Source organism: Polyergus mexicanus, unplaced genomic scaffold (assembly GCF_030449975.1).
Source record: "Polyergus mexicanus isolate NDT 795.1 unplaced genomic scaffold, iyPolMexi1.0 SCAF_11, whole genome shotgun sequence".
Taxonomy (NCBI): Eukaryota; Metazoa; Arthropoda; class Insecta; order Hymenoptera; family Formicidae; genus Polyergus; species Polyergus mexicanus.
Window position 1 is genome coordinate 6,411,963 of NW_027223331.1, and position 23,781 is coordinate 6,435,743.

The following is a 23,781-nucleotide window of genomic DNA, read 5'->3' on the forward strand; positions in this document are numbered from 1 at the left end:
ATCATCCCTGTATGCAGTTATATTTTATTCGCGAGATAATCTGTCTCTTATCTACTGGGATCGTCGTTGTAATCCGCGTCGACGATCATTATATCGTACGTAACGTTTTTACCTACTAATTAACTAATTTTTTTTTTATCACAATTACGGTATTATTATTAAAGCCGTCAGAGCGCCGGGCGAATCTTGCCGGAACACTCTGATGATCCGTTTATTTCTGTATGAGAATAATTATCGAAGATAATAACCCCCCTATACGCTCGTCTAGCAGGGTTTTATTCCTCGCGTAATTTACTTTCGATTGTTCTTAGCAAAAAGTTCGCCGCTAGCTTAATCGATGAAACGTTGGCGAAAGAAAAAAAATTAAATGCTTCTTTATCTTAAGTATAAACAATGGAAGAGTTTAGATATCTAATTAAAATAGATGTCTAATTAAATTTAACATTCTATGCGACTTAATTTTAATTAATTAGATTTATTAGACATTTTATGAATTCAAATTAATAAATCTTTTGATTTAAAGCGAGCTAATTAAATTAAATTTAATTAAATTTCTTTGAATATAGTTGCTGAGAAATGCATGAATGTGAAAAATTGAAAAATATTATGACGAATATCTGAATCGCGAATTTTTGTTAAGAACAAGATTTTCTCGATTGCAAATTTCTCGAAGGACAATATCTTACCATCATTTTCATATTATCTACATCTTTTTTAATCTTTATATTGTATTATGAGAGACATCATTTTCTGTGGTCATACAATATTAATGTCTATAACATTTCTTTCGCTGTCATTATACTCCACCTTCTAATATTGCTTTAAATATCTTTTTTTTTTTTTTTTTTTTTTTTGCATACAAAGCAAGCAACGAAATCGGCATCAAAGTTTCTGTATTTGCGAATTTGCCGAATCGCTGACACTCGATCGGCGAGCGCGATATTTAACATCTTGGGTCACTTTCTTGGCGCTTTTTCGTTAAACAATAATATATATTTAATTAATTAACAGTATCGCTTATTGCTGCTGTTTCGTGCATTGACTTGAAGGTGGTACCTTTCTGAGAACGAACCAAGCTGCGTGTCATGGTAATCTATTGTACTTAAACTTAATCAGTACGGTAAGATGTTAGAGATGCAGATACAGATAAATATTATTTTACCGATACACGAATTAAAAAAAATAAACAAAATTTTAAGACGCTGGATATAAACTAACGATACATACATACATAGTTTATAGAAGTACCTAAATTAAAACAAATTATAATAGAAGTATATATTAGAAATTATAATAGAAGTTAGAAGATAATTAGAATATAATAGAAATATATACTATAGGGAAGTTTTTAGAATATCCTAAGAATTAGAGGATTATTAGTCTTATATTGTATATAGATCTTTCCTTCCTTATACACATCTAATTTAATACTTACAGTTTCACACTTAATTTATCCATAATTTGATAACATAAGGACATAAATTATACGAAAGCTAAAATAGAAGATACAGGAACTGAAAATCCTGGGATCGAACGGAAATAAAAGTAGGCGTAGAAACAAAATAATTCATGGATTTATTAAAAATAACACAGAAGTTCGAAATGACACAACAAATCAGAACAATAAGCCGCGTTAACGGATTAAGAAATCTGACCATTATTATAGCGTATCACAATCGCGGGTTCATTATACGAAGATCGATCAGGTGTCTCGACCTTTGAGAAATTCCCTCGATATTGCCAGCGATCTCAAGGAAAATTTTGCGTCACGTGGTTCACGGTTTTCGATCGCTGTTGGAATAACATTATCGAGACATTTATGCGTAAATATATTCTCTCATGCCCGTTTCTTACTTATTAATCTATTATTGCGTAAATATGTTTCACTAGCCGCGCAGCGGAATATTTTTGCATCGCAGAGTCTGTCGTTACTCTAAGAATTATAGTGCACATAAATCACATTTACCTTTCACCACTTATCTAACTAAAGCAATCCCTGAAAAAGCGTACAAAATAGACAACGTGTATCATATAATTCAATCAAATGAATAGTGTCTCTTATTAATTTCTGTGCAGAAGAGAATTGAAAAATAACGTGCCTAACGTTTTTTTCCGGTGATTTCTTGCAGTATTAAATTAAAGGGATCTAAAAATAAAAGAGAAGAAAATAATTTTATCGCATAAAATAATTCGCGGTTTATAATTTTCGCAATTAAGATTTCTATTATAAAATGTAAACTAAATTGATGAACAAAATATTTATCGCTAATTAAAAAGTATTACCACACCACGTGACGCTACTTTTCCTGACGAATAGTCTCTTTGGAAATCTTTTTATAAACTGTTCAAATCACATACAGAATCTCTCGAGATAATTCTTTAAACAAAATTCTTTAATAATGGTTGTATATGGCTATCGCAGTTTTTCAAAGAATTTCCAGAAACATGTTCGCTGAAGCTACAAATATGAAATAGTCTACAAATATGAAATAGTCTACGTTTCAACCCTAAACAATGTAAGAAGATTCTGCGACCGGCCCTTTTCACTTACAAAACAAAAAATTTTCATCCAAAAAGATTTTGCCAATTCGCATTTGTTTATCCCCTCTTTTGTGTATTCATATATAAATACATAAATAATATATAAATAGGCAAATAAAACTTGTAATGACCAAACGCAAATAACGTAAATATTATTCATTTACATTATCAATATAAATTCATTTTTACCATATATGCAAGGTCTGTGTGCCAGCCTCTCTTACACTTTCTATAAATAAAATATATTATTTAGGATTAATATTTAACGAGTAAGGTCCGACACAAAAACAAACATCCATATCCAGGATGACTTATCGTCTATCGTGAATTGCGTATCTAAATAAATATTAACGCTCGATATATTTTCTCGCTATCGTTTTCACAGCTTCTAGGGATTACGCGTTAACTACGGGATAAAGCGCTCGATGTGTTCTGTTACATGGTAACCGTAAGAGTTGCGATTATCTTTGGACAAATTGCTCGTAGTTGATGTTGCATGTAAACATAAAAGAAATATTATAATGCCAACATTTTTATTGCTAAATTGCTCATTCAATCGCATAATCCAGAGACATTTGCGCTGCAACGATTTGTAATATAGATTTAATTCGACGAAAAATCGCCTCGTCGCACATTATGGAGATCCTGAGAGAGATCTAATTGCAAATACTAATATCACCCATATTAAAAATATTTAACTCTTAATGCAATTTTAAAAATACAATACGCGATCTCCAAGTGCAAATGACAGACGAACAAAACTTCAGAACTCAAAATAAAACGGAAGTGCAAAGATGATCCAAAACGTTCAAGCCGCAGCATATGTCTCAATTCGGCTCCCTCCCCCCCCCCCCCTCCACCCCGAGATTACTTCGTCAGCCCGTAGTAAAGCGATTGGAAACTATACCAAATCACGCAGCATCGTTCGATTTAGCGGCATCACTTTCCCTACTACATTTTTAGGGATGCTCACTACTCGCTACAATTAAAAGAAACGAAAGCGCACGATGAATGAAACAAGTCTCTGGATATCAATATTTTCGATATTGTCCCCGATTTTTCAATTTTTTTCCTTTATATTATCCAATTATTATATGTCCGTTTAATATTGTATTACGACTCATAAAAGTGTCTTTAATTAATATAAACGTAAAATAATATTATTAATTAGCATCGGCAAAATACACAAGATTTGAGAATTGAGATGAGAGAATCGTTGGTTTCGATCATCATGCACTTTTGCCCAGATATTTCGATTAGCGTTCGCTTGTCATCTACAAAGACGCGCACATAGCGCTGGGAGAATTCATAAAACGCCATCTAAAAACTTGTTAATCTCACAAAGCTCTACTTCTCTCTTTCTCTCTCTATTTCATCTTCGTATAGTGTTATGACGAATAAAGATTTTTCGATTTTATTTTAACAATCTAAGAGTTCCCATCGCCAGGTGCGCTAGAACAATACCGTGTCTCTATAGCTCTTACAATTAATTCGCTAATTAAATAGATCTATCTATGCTTACGCATACTTGTATTATCTATTATTATAAGGCATGGAGTATGTTATACTTGTCCATTTAATCCTTTCTTCTCTCTCTCTCTCTCTCTCTTTCTCTTACACATTTTCACGACTTTCGCTCATGCTCTCTCACTCTTTTTCTTTCTCTCCCTTTCTTACTCATTTAACTGCATCGTGCGATACCCTTTTTTCGTTTTTAAATCTATTCCGCGAGTTATCTATACGTGTGTTATAACGATTCCGTTTCTTTAATATTCTTCGTTGGAAACTAGTTTCTTACTTACGGTATGCTTAGCACGCAAATAAGTATACACACGCTACCCTCTCGTGATCCGAAAAGAGAATTGGACTCTGAAAATTTTGCATACGCCTCTATGTATTGGCACTGTCTTTCTTTTTGTTAAAGATATTTTTTTTTGGCCAAGGTCCCCTACACCTTGTATGAATTCGACTCATCTAAATATATTCCGTTCCGAAATTTTTGCGCGACTACAAAAATGAACAGCTCGCATCATTTCTACCTTTACAACTTGCACACGCGGTCCATTCTCTATTCAGAGCGATACGATAATCGTATCCAGTAATCGTAGGCGTTTAGTAAGACGAGAGGCTCCGCTCGGAAGAGGAATTCCTCTTCGCATCACCTTTCACTCTCGTAATTATCGTACATTAATATCATAACATTCGGTGACTATTTACAAGCTCGTTTATCTACTGGGGTGACTATGTGAACGATCCAAGAGTCGAAACGCTAAGCATGTAAATACCTCTATGTTGTCGCGTGTCTTTTGCATGCGCGTATGTAAAGATACGAAATTTTGCGATTCTATCGCTCGCAAAATTGGCAAAAAAGATATTGCGTTTATGGGGAAAAAAAAAAAAAAAAAACTATGTAAAGAATAGAAGCTTTAATTAAGAAAAGAAAAACGTACATTATTATAAGGGGTTAACAGCATTATTGAAGCGACGTGTGACACTTGAATTTAAACGTAATCAAGATAATAGAATGGTGTTGTCTTTCTCGCACTGGTTTTGACATTTATTTTTGATCGCGATTTTTCCCGTCGTCAAGTACGATTTTCGATGTGTGTAATAACAACATTCGATATATTGATATTTCGATAATCGATAATGATATTAAATAAATATTTCCGCGATTTTTTATAATTAAAAAGAAATCTTTTTTACCATAATCATAATTTTGAGTAATCGCGTAATTTTATTTCAATCAATATGCGAATCAAAATCGGTTGTCGAGGAAATTTTCTGAAGCTTGTCTTGTTTCGCGCGTAAATGAAAACGCGTATCATTTATTGTTCCATCGATGCGCAAATTCGTAAACACGAGAGCTTGCTGCGTGACTGAGTATACGTATGAATGTGAGTGTATCGTACGTTACGCGACATGCATGCATGAATGCATATGTATTTATCTGTACATATGCGTCGTCACGTTGAACGGGTTTCTGCAAGAGACTGTAATGAATATGGATAATTAAGGCCGATTGAGTGTTTCTCGCCTACTTTTCTGCTTCTCTCACTGATAAGTGAACAATATATAAATTACTCTCTCATAATATATTAAATTAAAATACATTAATCATACTAAATTAAATAAATTTCTTTCCTTTTTTTTATTCACGCGGTTAAACGACTATGCCGTGTAAATAAAATACAATCTCATTAATAAACCGAATGATTATCAGAAAATATTATCAATTGAATCCGTTATATTATAAGTAACGTTAGGCCAGAAAAATAATAGGATTATTCTTTCATTTTAAAATGTTCTATTAATTATGATTATATAAACGAGCAGTAACAAATTACATACGTCCTACGTTATACGTACTAACAATAAATCTAATACCCCTTTTTCAATTCATTAATATCATTCATTAGGAAATTTTATCGAAATAATGATACTTAATTTCGCGTTAATTAATTATTTCCCGTCGCTGTTGCTTATTACTGGTTTTAAAAGTACATTCCTTTCTACTTTCGTTGTTAACGAAACGAAAACAGGTAATCTGAACCGGGCTTAATCAATCGACCAATTTCGTAATAAATCGCAATCGTTAATAACAGACTGTTTCAGGCCAGATGAGAGAATCGATAAAAATCACCGTGCCTTAGAAGATAGATTTTGCACGATCGCACTTATCGAACTGCTTCGATAACGATCGGATCGATGTAAGATGCGATCGTGCGAGAACACTTTAAACGTTTCGTATTATACATATCGTCATTAAAATTTGTATGCGCTCATATCCATTCATTACTGTGACTCTTTTTTTTCGTTTTCTTTTTCGAAACGCTTTTATAGGCCGGCTTCTCCATGCCGCGCGCGCGAACCTTTATAAAAATCATATATTATTATTGTTATATATATATTGTATATATATATATATATATATATATATATATATATATATATATATTTATCATCAAATCAACAAATAAATATCCTAAATATATTAAATATGTATAATATATATATATGTAATATGTTCTCCCAACAAATAATATATATATATAAGTTCATCTATTTCGTTATAATAATATATTTATATATATATTACTTTTCATTTATATATATACTATATTTATATATTAGGCATACTCTATATGTGAAAGTCTACCCTTGTATCCCGGTAGGATCGGACTGGTCCGTCCGACCTTGCCATTTTTTAATAATATTTCTTTCTGATTTTTTTCTTTATAATATTGCCTTCTCACTATTTATCACCCACCTTCTCTCTAGAAGGGTGTGCGTTCTCTTTCATTAGAACCACATGGATCTCCTCCTTCGCATGTGGTCGTAGCTCACAGCCAAAACCAAATAAATCCTAATACATTCTTGCACAGAATTGTTCCTTCGTGACGCGTCTCTCAATGCCTTTGTGTGTCTCTGTACGTAGTTTCCTTTATTATGCATGAAAAATCCATATTATCGCGCAGAGAAGAAGAGATGCATTATTTGTTAGAAGCACTTAAATTAACAAAAGAAACGCGCATATACGAAGGAATAATCTTTTTCAGGCAAGAACGCATCGCGTAACAATCCCTTGTCTCGTATTCTGTTATCTCAAATTTTTATAAATATAATAGACTTCCCATTACAATCAAATGTCCATATTGTATCAATCAGTTGAATGCCCGTAAAATAAACTTCTTCTTCTACACTATTTTCGTCTATTATGCAGCCATGATTGTTATTAGGATGAGAGTAGATATTTGGAGAAGAAAATTTACGATAGGGAAATTTACGATAAATTCACAATATGGATATATAATCGACTGTATAGTCTAAACGTAATAGTCCGATAGTAATGATTTTTTTTATCCTACTCAAAACATATGAAATTTTGCGAAGCTGTTAGTCACAATCCATAACACAGCTAATCTTACTGCATTATAAAATTTTATCAAGTATTCACTCGTTTCCATCAATCTTAATTTTTTTCTATCTTCGAAACAACACGCTTCTATTATTTCTCGTGAACTTGTCATACATGTTCTACTCAACAGATTTATCTATCATGCTTGTGATTCGTTTCCGTATCTATTTTTATGTATATAAGCATATTAATAAATCTTTTCTTGTAGAACGTTCCAGAAAAATATCAATCATTCCCGCCATTAAAATCTCCGCGATTTTCATGGCAAGAAGCAAATAAACCAAGTTAACGAATATCCTGAAATATCATCTAAATCGTATATCGAAACGATCAGAAATATTTCAGTTCTCTTTTTATCAAACCTTGTCTGCTATTCTTGTATTTCCATCCTACTCTTGTAGGATTACATCTTCTCAATCGATGTACAACTGGCTAAACCAGTAATTAAATGTATGAGGCCGTCGCCGTTCGTAGGGTGGAATGAAATGCGTCGTGAAGCGTGTGTAGAGGCATCAGCTTTTCGAGATCTGTCTGCGCGGCTGACGCGAGAGACAAATCACCTCCGTGCCCTTCCTCGTGATCGCGTCGTAGGTGCATGTCGACGCACTGTTTGTCACTATTATTATTACGATAATCGCCACGATCTTGCTGCAAGCGTTGCGGCGAGTAAACCGTATTGGATGGAGGGTGCGGGAGGACGCGACGGAATTGAGAGGCGGGCTGCACCCTGCACGCACCCTGTACCCCCTCTCACTTGTCCTCGGACTCACCCCGCGGTGACGTATCTGTATCCTGTCTATCACTGTTATCAAATATACGGAGGGAGAGAGTATAAAGACGATCGTTGTATTTTTTTTTTTTTTTTTTATACGCAAAACTTTATCTTTGCGCGCGCGAACAGTCATAGTATAATAAGAATTCGCCAAGACTTACCATATGTATCGTATAGACTTCATTTTGAGAGCAGTGGAGTTCTCTTTGCATTTGTATGCTAAGACCTGCTTCACGCTGCTAACGTCCACTGACGGAAACCTCGACGTCACATAAGCTGTAACAACATAGACACGAACTAATTTAGTTTACAAAGAAATAAAGATTTACAGAAGAAGTATGTGCATTGATGCATGTGCTAAAAAGGAATGTTGTTTTAATGTATTCCTCGAAGTATCTTCGATGTTTTTTCATCGTGTATACTTACATATAATGGCTTGAACCTTAGCCTTGTCGAGGGCAGGTTTGACAGGACGTTCGGTAGCTGTGCCGGCACGGCTCCAACGTTGACCGGTGACGGAGCATGTCGCCAGCTCCGTCGGGCTGAACAATATCGCGGCTAATCCGCGTGTCAACTTGCGATAATCACTCCATTTGACGGCCCTTAGCTGCTCCTCACAGACAGCTATACCCTCACCCAAGTGGACCTACAAGAGAAACGTTATCAAATTATGATATCGTTATCATTTACACATTTTTTGAAGAGATATCTCTTGAAGAGAGTTACTTTCTTTATATAAAAATTAGGCATGCAAAGACATTTGCATGAAGAGAATATTTTAAAAAGATCTGATACGCTTTGTGTGTAAAGTATCAAAAGGATAATTATGAAAGAAATTCATTGGTACAGACCACACCATCCGACGAAGACTCTTCGAATCCACGGAAGGCGGGCATCGCAGCTGGCGGAGTCGTTCTCATATCCAGAGGCAGCCAGTCACTCCTGGAGGGCGAATTTCTGCGAACGGACGGTGACGGATGTTTGCCACCTCTGGTTCCGAGTCGTGGTCTACCGCGACGTACTCTTCGTGCTGCAATCATCAATTGGGAAAAGATATGCGTTTAATCTTGTGTTTTTTTTTCAGCATAAACCTCGGAGAGGAAATATTGAAATGTAACTTCATCTATTACTATGTGCAATTATTTTTGTAACGGATAATAAGTGTCAGACTACACCATATAAAATGATTGCTATTATATAAACAATAATTATTATGTTCATTTTATGAAAAAAATACGCAAATGATCCATTTTTATATAATAAATAATATATAAATAAATTAGAAAAGAAATATGCAGATGAACAAGAATGCAGAGTAAATATTATCAGCTGATAAAACTTTTCCAGATGAACCGAATATATATACAAATTGTTCTCCGAAAGAATACGTTTATTTCTTTTATTATAAAAAATGACAAATTATACTCGTTCAACTTAAAACTACGTAATATTTCCAAAACGTAGAAATTTTAGATTTAATATATGTATAATAATACTTCATATGGTATAGAACTTCCAAAAACTATAGGAGAGAATGATGGTGTATAAATAAAATAATTATAAGATGATATCGGTAACGTTGTCACTACAACAATCTCTTAATCGACTAATCATTTTTCAGTCTGCGGATATATATAGAGGAACTTGAATAAAATACCACAAAAACTTTTCATCAACTATCAAACGTTCATAGATTCCAACTTAGCTTTCTAAAGAATCAATCGTCTCGCAATCATTTTCCGTCCCCGTAATTCTTACAATTAGTAAATTCAATCAAGCATTCCCCCCTCCCTCCAATTATCGATGACGTGACAATAATCAAAGCTATTAATTCTTTCTATCGATATCATGATATTAATATCAATAACGACGATATTGCTCATTATGTCGTTAAAGACATCGCGCTGACAATATCCATCTTCCTCGAAGGAACTCGCAAGTTGACTCGTCCGTATAACATTACGATCCTAAAAACGTTGTTGTTTCCTTGGCGGAGACGTTATCGTGGGGCATCTGACTGATATATCGATGTCTCGACGGGATCACATGATTATGATCCAGCGACCTCCTCTTCCGAGGAGGAAGAGGAGGCAGTGAAGAACAGGGAGGACTGCAGCACCATGGTTTTCCGTTGCAGCGACGTCAGCTCGAGGAGGTCGGGTGCGGTCGCATGGGCCGATCTGAGATGTCTGCGTAGATTACTGTTGTTGCTGTAGATGCGGGCACAGCGAGGACAAGGTCGCGGATTATGCCAGGTGCAGACGGCGGCGCTGGAAACACTCGATATTTTTAACGACGTCGACGACGACGAGGGTGGTGATCCTGTTCCCTCCGTACCGAAGCCGGTGGCGGCTGCAACATACCAGCCGACCAATCTAGATTAGTTTCTCCATCCATCCGTCGTCGTCAGCCAAAAATCACCCTTTTCCCCTTTTCCGCCTTCTCTCCTATCCATTTTTTTTTTCTCTCTCTCTCTCTCCTTTCTTTCTCTTTACATTTCTTTCTTTTTCATCACATTCTTGCCGCTAAGACCGTTTAAGTTTACAGACTTACGGTCTATAAAGCCGATTTTCCAATCGTCTCGACAATTACAATATCAGAATATCTTGAGGTGATGTGTTTGAAGAATATAAATCCTTTAAATTGAAGATCCAGCTAGAAAATGTCTTAAAAATCACATTTTTTCTATGAATATACATCGTTATTGTATTTTAATGTGGAATTCTATTATTTTAAGCATGTTCCTCTATACGTGTCGTCGAGTATCTCGACATATTACTTTAATATATGTGCCTGTTTAAAAGTTATATGGATTTATCATATATAATATGTATCAGTGGTATGAATGGTTGAAAATTGATTTAATGTAACATACCTTGTTGTTACATCAAATTCTTCTCTTTCGCGCAAAAAATATCGTGTAAAAATAACATAATACATATTTTCCGTACAAATGTGAATTACTTTATTCAAATGTGTCGTTTGACAAAATTTCGGATACAGAACGAATCGCTACGACGGGATATTGCGCTCTAAGCCAGACGAAAAGTCTCTCGTATTCGCGATTGCAACAGGAATTCGTTTTCGTAGCCGAAAAAGTTCGCGTTAATATAATAGTTATACCTTTTCGTAATCGGAACGTACAAAAGCGCGAACGTAAAATAGGAACGTCGCTATTATGATAGGATTACGCTTTTAGTATTCGCGTATTTGCGGGGAAATCCCATCGAGTATAACGATGACAAATGTCTCGTCGTCACACATTGATATCGCAATTAAATAATGAGACTCGCATGTTGCGTCTATGCGTCGCAACAATGTGGGAATGAGAGTGAGGGGCGAGGTGAGGAAAAAAGCACACTTGATTACAGATCTATGGCTACTTGATTGATGCATCTGTCGCTAGCGAAATTAACACACGTGTTTGTTTATATGTGTATAGGTTTCTACGTGCTGCGCGACTCGACAATGCCGCGCGATCCTTCGCAAGCTTTCCTCTAATTAACCATTTGTGCATTTCTGGGACAGATTTTTGTTTAGAGTAGCAGCAAAACGGAAACTTTTTTTTTTTCTCCAAGCAATAAATAGTTGGTAAGTCAGCTGATTAATACACGCTACTTTTACGTGTAGATAATTGCTCGATTCCAACTTTTTTTTTCTACTCGTTCATATTTAATTCTATTGATTCACATATCGATAAAGAAAAACGATTATTCACCGCTTGTAATATAATTTTTTTTCTGATGTTTGCTACGCGAAACGATTATTTCTTTTAAAACCAAACACTCTAAAAAATAAAATCAACGATGCGTGTGTATTGAATCGATATAATATGTTGAGATGTTTTATGGATAATTAATGTCAGTACAAAAGTAGCCAAAATTAATTATCTTATCACGTAAGAAATGGACGGCAACATATAATACTACTTATCTTCGCGAATATCACATTTGCCAAATATCATAATTCTCCAAATATCTATTTTATTTAATCCTTTCTCTTGCAGTCTCTCTCTCGCGCGCGCGTCCAATAATAATTATATTATAACTTCAAAAATAAAAATAAAAGCTATTCTAACGAATAACGATGCAAGTAAAGCTTCTATAAAATTTCACGATTATTTTATAATAATAATTACTCGCTGGATTGCGAGTAGTCGCGATAATTCCGAAAATATCGAAAAGAAATTAAATCGTTCGCGGCATTCATCATCATGCACAAAGGTTCAAGAATCTTGCTCCGGATAATTTCTGATAAATTAAGTGCAGCGTATGCGCAGTAAATTGCAAGCGCACTCGATGAAAGCTTAAGCTATCTGTAGTGTGGGCCTCAGATACATGCGCACATCAGTGTAGTTTCTGTATATATAACTACTTCTAAACATTTTTCCATTAAGATGATAAATCTGTTTGAAATAAAATAAATAAAAGTAAAAAAATTCATCATAAAGAAATATAGAAATCAAAAAAAGTGCTGTCTTCATATATGTGTAATCTAAAAATTAATCACACAAAATTAATTATCACATTATTGAAAGTAACAATTACACGTATATTGGCCACAATTACACCAAACGATACAATATGATAATTCAACGATTAATTCACGAGCTTTTTGGATAGAGATACAAAATATAAAAAATTATAAAAATATGACAAATTCATAAAAATATTATAAATCTGTAAAAATAAAAATAGATTTAAATAAATTTCAAAATGGTAATGCTTGTGCACATGTATCCAAATACCATTTTGCGCCCGTCACTTACTGCTAGTCAGTTAAATATAACGCAGTACCGTATATAATAAATAAATTACCGTGGCGTACCAAATCTCAAGAAAACATTATGGAAACGTTAGCTGAGAGTAAAATATACATCTCTCGATAAGTATTTCATTATGAATTCGAATTCTTTTTTGATGCAGAGCTCATTCTGTCCAGATAATTGCTTGTTGAAAAAAAGAAGTTCTATATACCTTGAAGCGTAAATCAGAGAATTTGCATTTTCTTCCGCCAACTTGCTTTCGTATTTATATTAAGCCAATAATAAGTCACTTTCGTGGAGCCCACAGCTCAGCCTAAAAAGAGCACTTTATTATGTGTTTTTCTTTTTTTTTATTCTATCGGTTTTGTCGCTACAAATTGCTATGCCTGGCAAGTGTCCTGATAGAAATTAACAAGGGTGTCTCTATTTTCAGATATTATACTTGTATCCTTGTATCCTTTGAATAAATATTATATAATGATTGAAGCGATTGCATTGATATTATTTATATAAATTTTACGTTTAATAAAAATTCACTGGATCAACAAAATCACACATTTTTTTATATTATCTCTCACCTAATTTAAATTGTATAAACTATTAAATATAAAAATCGAATTTTGACATGTTAGATTTTAAAAAGCTATATGCAAATGATAAAAATATAAATTCTTCTTTCTATTAATTTACAGTGAATTTCATTTTTCTTGCGCATGAAATTCTTGCAATTTCTATCAGGAACTCTGATAGGTTCTCTTTCGCGCAATATTTTTTTTCTCCACGTGTGACAAAGAGAGACATTCACGAAGCCAATACGCGAATTTTTTCATCAATTATCTGCTCAGAAATTCCGCCAAGTACAAGCTGCTGTACTTTACTTTCCTGTTTTCTTTCATCTCTCTTAGACGCCTTAACACAGTACATTTCGCACGTACACACACATACACACACTCGCACTTGTCGAAAATCAGTCGTATATATACTTTTTTTGCAATGCGATTGCCGTTATATAATATATGTGGGATAGCACATGACGCTATTGACCTGCCCGTTTATTAAGAGAATAACTTACTTCGGATACGCCATGATTCGAATAAATATCATACGTAAATTAGCGTGTGATGACTACTTTAGAAGCGAAATATTCGTATTTTCGATACAGTCGTATTGGAAAAATTGCCGCTATTTACATCGAAAATTTCGCATTTTTGCCTTTCGCGCATACTAAAATCTAACACTAATTTTAAGCTTATATATTTTTTGAAAAAGTATACTCGAAAAAGATCGACATGTCGATCGGGAACAGAATTTACATAAAAAATTATGTAGAATATATTGCGTTAAAAAAATGCGGTTTCTCACTCGAACGAAGAAACAATGCCTCTTTTACTTGCTACAATGTTTTCTAAAGATATATATAACTTTTCTTCTTTTGAAATAGTTATTATTATCTTATGCCAAAAATTCTATCAAAAAATTTATATGTCTCTTTCTTTCAATATATAAAATCAAAAATTTATTTTAAAAATTAATAATTCGACTTTTAGTCGTAAAATAATAATATAACAAGGTAATAATTAAAAATATTAAGTACTATGTATTCTTTCACACTGACAATGAGAGTTTATCTTTTCTTAAACATAATATCAATATATTAAAAATACATCTAATATATAATCAGAAACACGTATAATTAAAAAAAAAAAAAATCATAATCTATTTTAAAAAACTTTCAAAAAATATTTTCCTAACATAAAAAAAAAATTTTAATACTGTTTCAATTTCTCTATTATAGATATTACTTCTAAAACTAATACTGATATATACACGTGACACACCATGTTTCTAACAAATAATAATATAGATTACTTCAATTGCATAAAAAATATTGTTTTTATTGACTAGATTAAAATTTTCATTTCGAATCATCGAATAAATAATAATGTAAATCAAATTGATGGTGCGAAGTATGTGTGCTTCGCCATACTACATACATAAAAGAAGATATCCATCGTTCAAACGAGAAACCATATATATTACCTTTATTTAAGGTAATATTTCTTATAACTACACCTATATATTAGTAACAACTAGCGATCGAATATACGAGTTATTTTTTGTTATGTGACGCGCATACAAATTACATAATAATTTACATATATACAACACATAATTAAACGCGCTAAAAGATACTAGTTTTTATGATGAAGAAAGACGACGCACACGTCAAAAGCCGTGCGACGCGGGAAACCGATATATATATATATATTCTTTCAAACATAAAACATTATCGAGACGGTAGATGCATATATGCATCCTAAGTTTTAAATTAACGACGGCAATAATAGTTGTAATTTTAGTAGGAGAATAGTAATAGTAGTGATAGTAGTAGTAGTAGTAGTAATAGTAGCAGTAGTGTGGTATTGATAATAATAGGATTCGATTGGTAATAATAGCGTTAGAATGATTATCGTAATAGCAATAATAGTCGTAACAACGCATAATACAAATGCTAAAATCGCAGTTTATAGGATAAAGTTAAAACTTATTATCGCAGACAAAAGATATTTTTTCAGTGAGCTTTTCTGTACCTACTCATCAAGTTCTTTTGGAAAAAACTGGCAAGTACTGTTGGTATTTTTCATCACAAAAAGATACTTTTTACGACCACGCGATGCATGTCGTCAATATCCCTTTTCATTTAATTTACAGTAAATTGTGTATTTTGTTCGACCCCAAAAAAATACTAAAATATTACGGGATTTTTTTCGAGTATTATTTCCTATAAGCTGTAAGTGTGCTTGTTATCGATTGATAAAATCATTATTTTTTGTTTTCTTTCTTTTCTATCTCTCCTTTTTTTTTATTCTTTGCTGTCTTCATGTTGCGGAATTACGGAATGTTTGCACACACCATTTGTGAATTCGTAATATAATTGTAATTATAACAATGAATGTTCGGAATTGTATTGTGATATTAGCTAGATAACCGGTTTTTAATGCCCAGCGAAGTCCGGCCTGTCAAATGATGCTTATTATTATGTGACATTCTGTAACACATCACTCTGATATACACAGTATATGGGATCTCAGGCAAAGGATCGAGTAGACACCAAAATGACTGAAAGTAAATATCGGAAGTAGCAAGACTTCTATAAATAATATCAACTGCAGATCTTAATATTACTAATACGAAAAAAACTAAATGGAATAATAAATATAAAACTCTATCAAGTAGAGTACCAAAAAAATAATGTACTAAATCTACATTTCTTATTCTACAAGACACTGCATTTTAAAAACTCAGTAGTTGAATTTCTACAATTGGAAATTAGTATTATAATATATGAAGAATGCAACATTATAAGAAACATTACTCTATATTGGCAAGAGGAGCAGAATGAAATCTCTGTATATGATCCAAAGCCTGAGAGTTGATGAATGTAACACTGCTTGGCAAATGTATAACAATATTATAATATGATATGCAACATTTATAATCTAATCTTATTTCGGTACTAATTGTCAGTTGTGCTGGGCATCCATTCATATCATAAACGAAAATCTCGAATGTACATTCGTAGTACATTTTTAACGTGTAAAAAAACATTGCAATCACTTACCAATGTAATAACAGATAATAAAAATCGTTTGTATAATATCGGCAATCTGTGTTATAGTTGCAGTTGTTGCAACTTTTCCCAGTACTATTGTAAATTGTATTGTATGTAAATATATTATAATATATAGCTGCATCTGTTTAATAATTTGATTGTATGTGAGGTAAGGAGCCTGTTTATATGAATGGTACGACTTAAAAGGTTACGATTCTAGGGGACATACCCAGTGCCCCATCTTCTAGAATCGCTATTATAAATCGTACATATGGAACTATTGTCATCTGTAAAATATAATATAAAAGATCCTGAGTTGTACTGTGTGGTACTATGGCTATGGAATTGTGCGGCAGATATCTATGCTGGTTTACTTTTATAAAAATTGAAATTAAATGTCCCTAATAAAAGATGATAAAAGAAAATTATGACGAAAAATGATAATTAACGAAATCATCATTAAAAATAGCTAAAGACTGTATACGCTATGATATAAATGCCTCTGAAAAATACAAAACATATTTCTGATAAAAGCTTATATAAAAAAATTTAATTAATTATTGCCAAAACATTATTGCCCTTTTCCTCTCTGTAAAGAATATACTGTAAAGTTTCTCTCGCAAAATTATTAATACATATATAAATTTCACACAAAATACTACTGCGTCTCTTTGATACTTTAAGAATTCTTTGTGTTTGAAAATTAATAAATATAAATTTTAGAAACTAAATATATAGAACTCAAAAAAAACATACGACTCATATATAAATTATATAAATATCGTTTAAGAGCGCGTTGTTTGATAATTATAATTAAGCATTACAATCTTTCAAGACAATAGAGAAATAGATATCTTTATGGTACTGTCATTAAACATATGTGTTATTGAGATAGAGTATTTAAAAAACACTCTTCTACGAACATGCTTACAGATAAGAAACCAGCAGAGATATTGCCTTCTTATTATATATTGTTAAATTCAATCTGCTGCATTATTGCGATCACGGTTTGTTGATAACTGTTAATAATAAATATTATTACTCTGTTGAGCTGTCAATTGGCTGTATATTGCAATGTATGCATGTGAAAAATATATCATGTACGAGCTATGTCATTGCACATTGCGTTGCAATAATAAAGTAAATATAATCCTCTGTAAGAATATAATATTGTTGTAAATATCTGTAGTCTGTATAACACTGTATAGCATTAAATAAAACAACAAGTATCCGGCTGCAGAATTATCAGTACGAGGTGGGATGGCTGCTCCACCATCGGCATTTTAGTCGTTCTCTCCCCCATCATCAGCGTTCATCTTTACGATGAATAGGCACGGGACTTTATATGTAAACTAGTCTCCCAAACCTATATACACTGTCGACCTTCGTATGAATGATCATTCGAATGATCTTTATAGGCGTCTTATTACGGACGAAAACAATCAAGTGCTCGACCGTCAATCGTATTTGATTTCTTGTCCTCCATTCGTGTTTGTGCGACAAGAATTGCATACACGTTTCTCAAAAAGATTTAAAATTATAAATTACTCCCGTGCACACACATACACACGTCTGTGCACAGGACCTGGATTATTAAATACGGAATCAGCCTTGTGTCGTAACGTTATTTCTAGCTACTTGTCGGTCAACTATGAAGATACGTTTCCTATTGAATCACAAGTTCACTAAACAATAAAGATAAACTCGATTTGTTACTATATCACAAAATGATACAACAAACTGGGCACGAGATAATAGATTAAAAAATAAATAAAAATCCTGTACACATTAGTGATACGTAGCATCAAATTGCAACATCCCACTAGCAAAATGCTTTGAATCACTAATCTGCGCCACCTCTACCGAGTAAGCATTATCGCCAGCTTGTGCCTGATACGATCTGAGCTTTGGTTCCGTGGTGCCACCACCACCACCACCATCGCTAGCTCCACCTTCCTCGGTAATACCTCGAGAAGGTAGGGCAGGAGCTGCTAAAAGCAGCTTATTATCCACCTGAGTCTGAGCTTGAATCTGAGCTTGTGTTTGAGCCTGAACTTGTGTTTGAGTTTGAGTCTGAACTCCTCCCTGAACTTGCGTTTGTCCCTGTCCCTGGACCTGAACCTTAACTTGATGTTGGTAGATTTCTTCCTGTCGTTGCCTGTCTGCCACACTGAGGTCATGGAAACTGACCAGGTGACGCTTCAGGTACAGCTTGGTCTTGAATGGCTTGTTACATAGAGGGCAAGTGACACTCTGAGGGTTGTGGATGAGGCGCATGTGCTGCCGCAGGTTGGACAAGTTACTGTACATGCGGTTGCACACAGGACAGGGGCGTGGGTCCAGCGAGTGCAGTTTACGCAGGTCAGCTGCAACACACACACAACTTGCTCTAACCGGTAGCAGCCCACAGCATTGCACGTTACCACAGCATAGCACCACGCCTTTTCACACCACGTATAATATCAGAATGATACCACCCACCACAGGACAGCAACAACCAGCAAACAACCCTATTTTTAGCTCTACCCAATTTTTGCTGCCTGCACGGTACAAAAAGAGTATCCCCCGCAAGAGTATCACTTGCAAGGATGCAATGAGTCAAATATGTTTGGCAGACAAAACAATGGTAATGCAGTAAGAAAAAACATATAGTTTGAAAACAATGGTAAGCATGAATCGATGAATGAGAACCAGTCAAAATCTTTTGTTTATATATTCATTGTAATCTCTTTAATTAGACATAAATTCGTTTTTATATGTGGTAATATATATGATAAAAACATCAATTCAGGAGAGAGAATCACTTTTAAAAAACATATGTAGTTTTTTATTAATAAATAGATTTGATGTCTTCATAGTTAGAAAAAGGGATACCGATAGTAATCATCTAAAATTATTTTATATACAGCTTAAGAGCAACATATCATTAAGATTAAAACAATATTATATGATTTGAAATCTATTACAATTTAACACATTATTTCATACTTTTACTTGTTTATTCATTAATAATAATTATATTAATCAATATTTATTAATAATAGATTCTTTAATGCAATTATATTGTGCATAAGAAATAAGTGGCACCACATAAACATTCATATATCATATTTAATCCAAAGCAGTATGTACAAGCTGATTTGAAAATTTGTCACATATACATAAATATGGCATTTATAATGAGTAAACGAGAAAGCAAATGATTATAAGTCTTTGTTGATCTAAGTGTTAACTTTTTAATAAGCAATTATCCTTTATATTAAACATTTTTTTTTCAGAATTAGGTTTAATTCAGCGTATGTATGTATGCTTTAATATACACATGTGTATATGTATTAATATATGTATATATAAAGCAGGAAAACAAAAGATTATAAAGCACATTGGGATGGGATTGTTTCTTGAATATGTACACGCAGGACTTTATTGTTAATGACTCAAGTTTTTCCGGGCTATTTCGGTAACGTTCATACAACGCTACAGCTGCTTAACTGCAAACTGCACTCTGTGGACTCAGGCCTATTACAGCCTCCGAGTGTCAAATGTCTCCTATCGCCTACCAAGGCCTACCGAGCTACACACGAGCTTACCATTTCAAACCATCAAGATTCCTTTCTGCTTCCTTGTTTCTATTCACATTTGACATTTGTGATGTAATGGCTAGGTTGTTGCTGTTTGTAATGGTGCTCGCACTACCAACAAATAGTAAATTCTGACTCACCTTGCTGCTCCTGATTTAATTCCGTAGTCCCATGTGATGTACCTGGCATTCCTCCTTCTACATTTTGGTTTCCTAAAATAGACACATTAATATGAATTTTAACATACAGTTTAAAATTTATATTACATAATAAAATAAGAAAAAAAGAACTATATTTAGAAGTTATCGCAAAACAATTACACAAGATAAAATGTTTATTTTTAAATTTTAATATTAATTCTTAATTTTAATTTTTGTTAGACCAAGCACATATCTCTCACACTCTCTTTCTCTCTTTCTTTCTTGTGTTTCTGTAAAATGATTACCTTGAAAAGATGATGGATAAGATGGCAATACTTCCATACCACTATCCAAGCTGAGAAATCCACTGGGTAATGTATTAGCTTCTTGTTTAGGTGAGCAATCGTCATCACTGCCATATTCAGGTAATTCTATTTTTGGCTGAAAGTAAAAAGTTAAAAATAAATATCATAAGAATTCCTATGTATATGTGGTATATTGATATTATCGAAAATATTTGACTGTGATACAATACGAATAAGAATATATACCTCAACAATATCGAGATCTTTATAGCAATCGAGCTGAACTTGAGGCTCGATAAGCGGGCGCGAGCGAGGTGCAATAGTAGCACAAGGCGGTATAGAGGGTGTTGGACTAGAAATTGGAGGTGAATCACTTTTTTTACACAGCCTTTTCAGTGGAGGAGGGCTTGAAGGTGGTGGAGTTCTACTGCGTTCATCGTCAAAGCTCGGTGAGATCAGACCACGGCCATTTGATGCATGGATGTTGTTTGTCTTCAAATGCTGCAAATTATTAAAAATTATACATTACATTATACAATATATACATGCATCACACATATATATGAACACAGTGGCAATAAGAGACATGCATAAATATACAAACTTATGTCAAACAAACCTTTTCATTATTGTGCTGATTACTTTGGGAGTCGGTGAGGCCACGAATTTGAAGAGATTCAGCAGTACGCAGAAATGTAGGTAATTCGGCCTGCGAGATATTTACCTCTCCGGCATACATAAATTCCAATAGCGACTGTAGATGTTCAAACTCAACATCTCGCATGAAAATTATTGGATGCTTGCAAGGATTTGTCTGCAAAATAAATTTCATGTAATACTATTAATTATTAATTACATATTTTAAAATATTTATAGAAGCAAAAAGAAATGTGAAACCAATAACAAATTATGAAAAAAAGTTACCCTTTTAATCTTTCTTTTTTAAATATAAAGTATATGCAATATTATTATTATTATTATTATTATATGATTTTCCATTTAAATTAACTATATTTATTTTGTAACATCTGTCTTTATGATTGTAATTTCTATAATAAATAAATATATACATCATATATATATATATATATATATATATATATTTATTTATTTATATATATATATATCACGGAAAGCATTAATATTTTATTATATTAATAATACAATTTTAATTTTATATTTAATTTTTTTCCTGTATTTCAATTTTTTTTACATTTATAATTGTGCAAACGTGAAATTATGGATATTTTTAAAATTTTGCTTTTGCTTTACAGGAAGCATTGATATCTAATTGCAAATATCTCATTTAGATAATCGTACTCATAATATCTCTTTTGAAAAAGATGCAAAAGAGATAACAGAGTAGATTTATTCTGTTGCATAATTTCGTCTGTAAAGCGCGAGTACGATTAATTGAACAAACGTATGGGATGAGCTCGTCGTCCATTTATCGACCTCCCCCCAGCCTTCGCCGGCGCGTTAATTGTCGATCAGCAATTACAAATTTTATTCGGCGCGGGGTCGCGAAAGCTTGCGGCAACGGCGGCCTGGGACGGGGGGGGGGGGGGGGTTAGCGGAGGGTGAAAAATATATGCACGTATCGTGACGTAACCGTGAACACAAATATATATCACGCCTCGCTTTGAAATGAGGCGCGACGAAAAAGATAAGACGCGTAAGAGGTCGTCACGTAAATAGGTATTGTGTAATTTTGGAATTATTCATCGCGCGATGAGACGAAGGAAATGCATATTACGTGCGCGCACACACATACGCACACGCGCGCGCGCGCGCGCATCGCAGGTGGAGGGGGAACAAGGCGAACAAGAGGCAGACAGAAAGAGGGAACGAAGGGGTGACGAGAGGAAGAACGAAGAGAGCGGGGAGGGCGGCTGCCTCGCCGTTGGACGCAAGGGGGGGGAGAAGATTGAGGGGAGGGGAAGGGAGGATAGAGAGCGGGGAAGAGAGGGATTACGTCTAAGGTGGGGAGCGAGAAGAAAATGGTTTTCTAACCTTGAACAGCTCCTTGAAGTAAGGGCTGCACGCGGAAAGGACGACCTTGTGCGCCTGGAGTCGCCTGCCGTCGCACGCGAAGGTAACGTCGACGAAGTCCTCGTCATCTCGCAGCGCCTCGAACTGGCTCGTGATGTTCGCCTGAAAGTTATTCCACCGCAAGCAAAACTGCTGCTGGCTATCCGTCATTCTCTTCGCACGCTCGACTCCCCTTCAACAACACCTATGATCACACATGTGGGGGCTAACTTATAGTACCATACGCCCGTGGGAAAAACTTAACTCTCTCATTACTGTAAAAATGTAAAATGTAAAAAGAGTGAATCGATGACTGAAGAGGAAACGTACGATATAAATAATGACAATCGATATCCAAGATTGCCAGCTGTCGGGTAGAAAAATTCTCTAGGCGGCGAACGGTGGTCGCGCCTCTCGCGAGGCGCGAGAAAACGGCGTTCCATCGAGGGACCACACACTTTTGACGTAGAGTTCCACACGCGCATTGTGAAACTTGGTAAATGTATTTTTATATAAATTTAAATAGATTATACGCGTATATCAGACAGTTTCAATAATTCTAAAACTTGTCTATTTTTTTAATATCATAAAAAGTATGCGAATTTTGTATATTAAAAAGGTTATCAAAATATTCAAAACACGTCATTTCTTCATCTCGGAAATAAAATGATCGCATCATTATTCTTAAACGACTAATTCTTTTAAACGATAGAATCTATTCGAAATTTTGTTCTCTCAAATATATCTCGTTTATTCGATCAAGGATCAGGAATAAAAAATTTTAGGTTCTCGATCGGAATAGATTTTGATGTTAATTTACGACAATTATCTCATTGATGGCAATAAAAATTGCTGTAAGCTACACATATTCTTAAACTTTATATTATTCGCAATAATAAAAATTGGAATAACATCTTTTTTTTATACGTTACGCATGTCGAAAGTAGAATGTACAGCGATTATACCAATATCAATGGCCGTTTCATATTCATGGCGGCGAGTTACGTCATACTTCAAACGAATTATCCCTAGACGTCGCATCCAGTCGCGAAGTTTGGACGGCGCGTGCGCTATCGACAACGCGCGCCCTCGCGCCGACTGTCGAAACTGACGGC

The 23,781-nt window shown here is 34.1% G+C and overlaps 1 protein-coding gene across 3 annotated transcripts; it reads right to left on the reverse strand.

Moving 5' to 3' along the window:
- Positions 1-1,552: 1,552 nt before the first annotated feature.
- LOC138937951 (protein abrupt) lies at positions 1,553-23,207 on the reverse strand. Of its 3 annotated transcripts, XM_070304665.1 has the most exons (9): positions 22,649-23,199; positions 21,255-21,449; positions 20,882-21,136; positions 20,636-20,771; positions 20,331-20,402; positions 9,083-9,261; positions 8,658-8,877; positions 8,393-8,507; positions 1,553-8,261 (listed from the first exon to the last, which is right to left on the reverse strand). In XM_070304665.1, the coding sequence occupies exons 1-9, from the start codon at positions 22,835-22,837 to the stop codon at positions 8,210-8,212; spliced, it is 1,413 nt and encodes a 470-aa protein (XP_070160766.1). In that variant the 5' UTR covers positions 22,838-23,199; the 3' UTR covers positions 1,553-8,209. The 3 variants fall into 3 exon arrangements, with proteins under 3 accessions (XP_070160766.1, XP_070160767.1, XP_070160765.1); XM_070304666.1 differs by lacking the exons at positions 1,553-8,261; positions 8,393-8,507; positions 8,658-8,877; positions 9,083-9,261 and adding an exon at positions 9,772-10,583 and having other exon boundaries at positions 22,649-23,205; XM_070304664.1 differs by lacking the exons at positions 1,553-8,261; positions 8,393-8,507; positions 8,658-8,877; positions 9,083-9,261 and adding an exon at positions 17,414-18,975 and having other exon boundaries at positions 22,649-23,207.
- Between the last annotated feature and the right edge of the window lie 574 nt (positions 23,208-23,781).

What these genes read in the sequence shown, in the direction of transcription:
- LOC138937951 (XM_070304664.1), bottom strand. Translation starts at nt 22,837, where the DNA reads ATGACGGATAGCCAGCAGCAGTTTTGCTTGCGGTGGAATAACTTTCAG. An exon ending in ATCAGCACAATAATGAAAAG is followed by an intron (nt 21,137 to 21,254) that starts GTTTGTTTGACA and finishes AATAATTTGCAG; the next exon opens with CATTTGAAGACAAACAACAT. An exon ending in TTATCCATCATCTTTTCAAG is followed by an intron (nt 20,403 to 20,635) that starts GTAATCATTTTA and finishes TGTCTATTTTAG; the next exon opens with GAAACCAAAATGTAGAAGGA.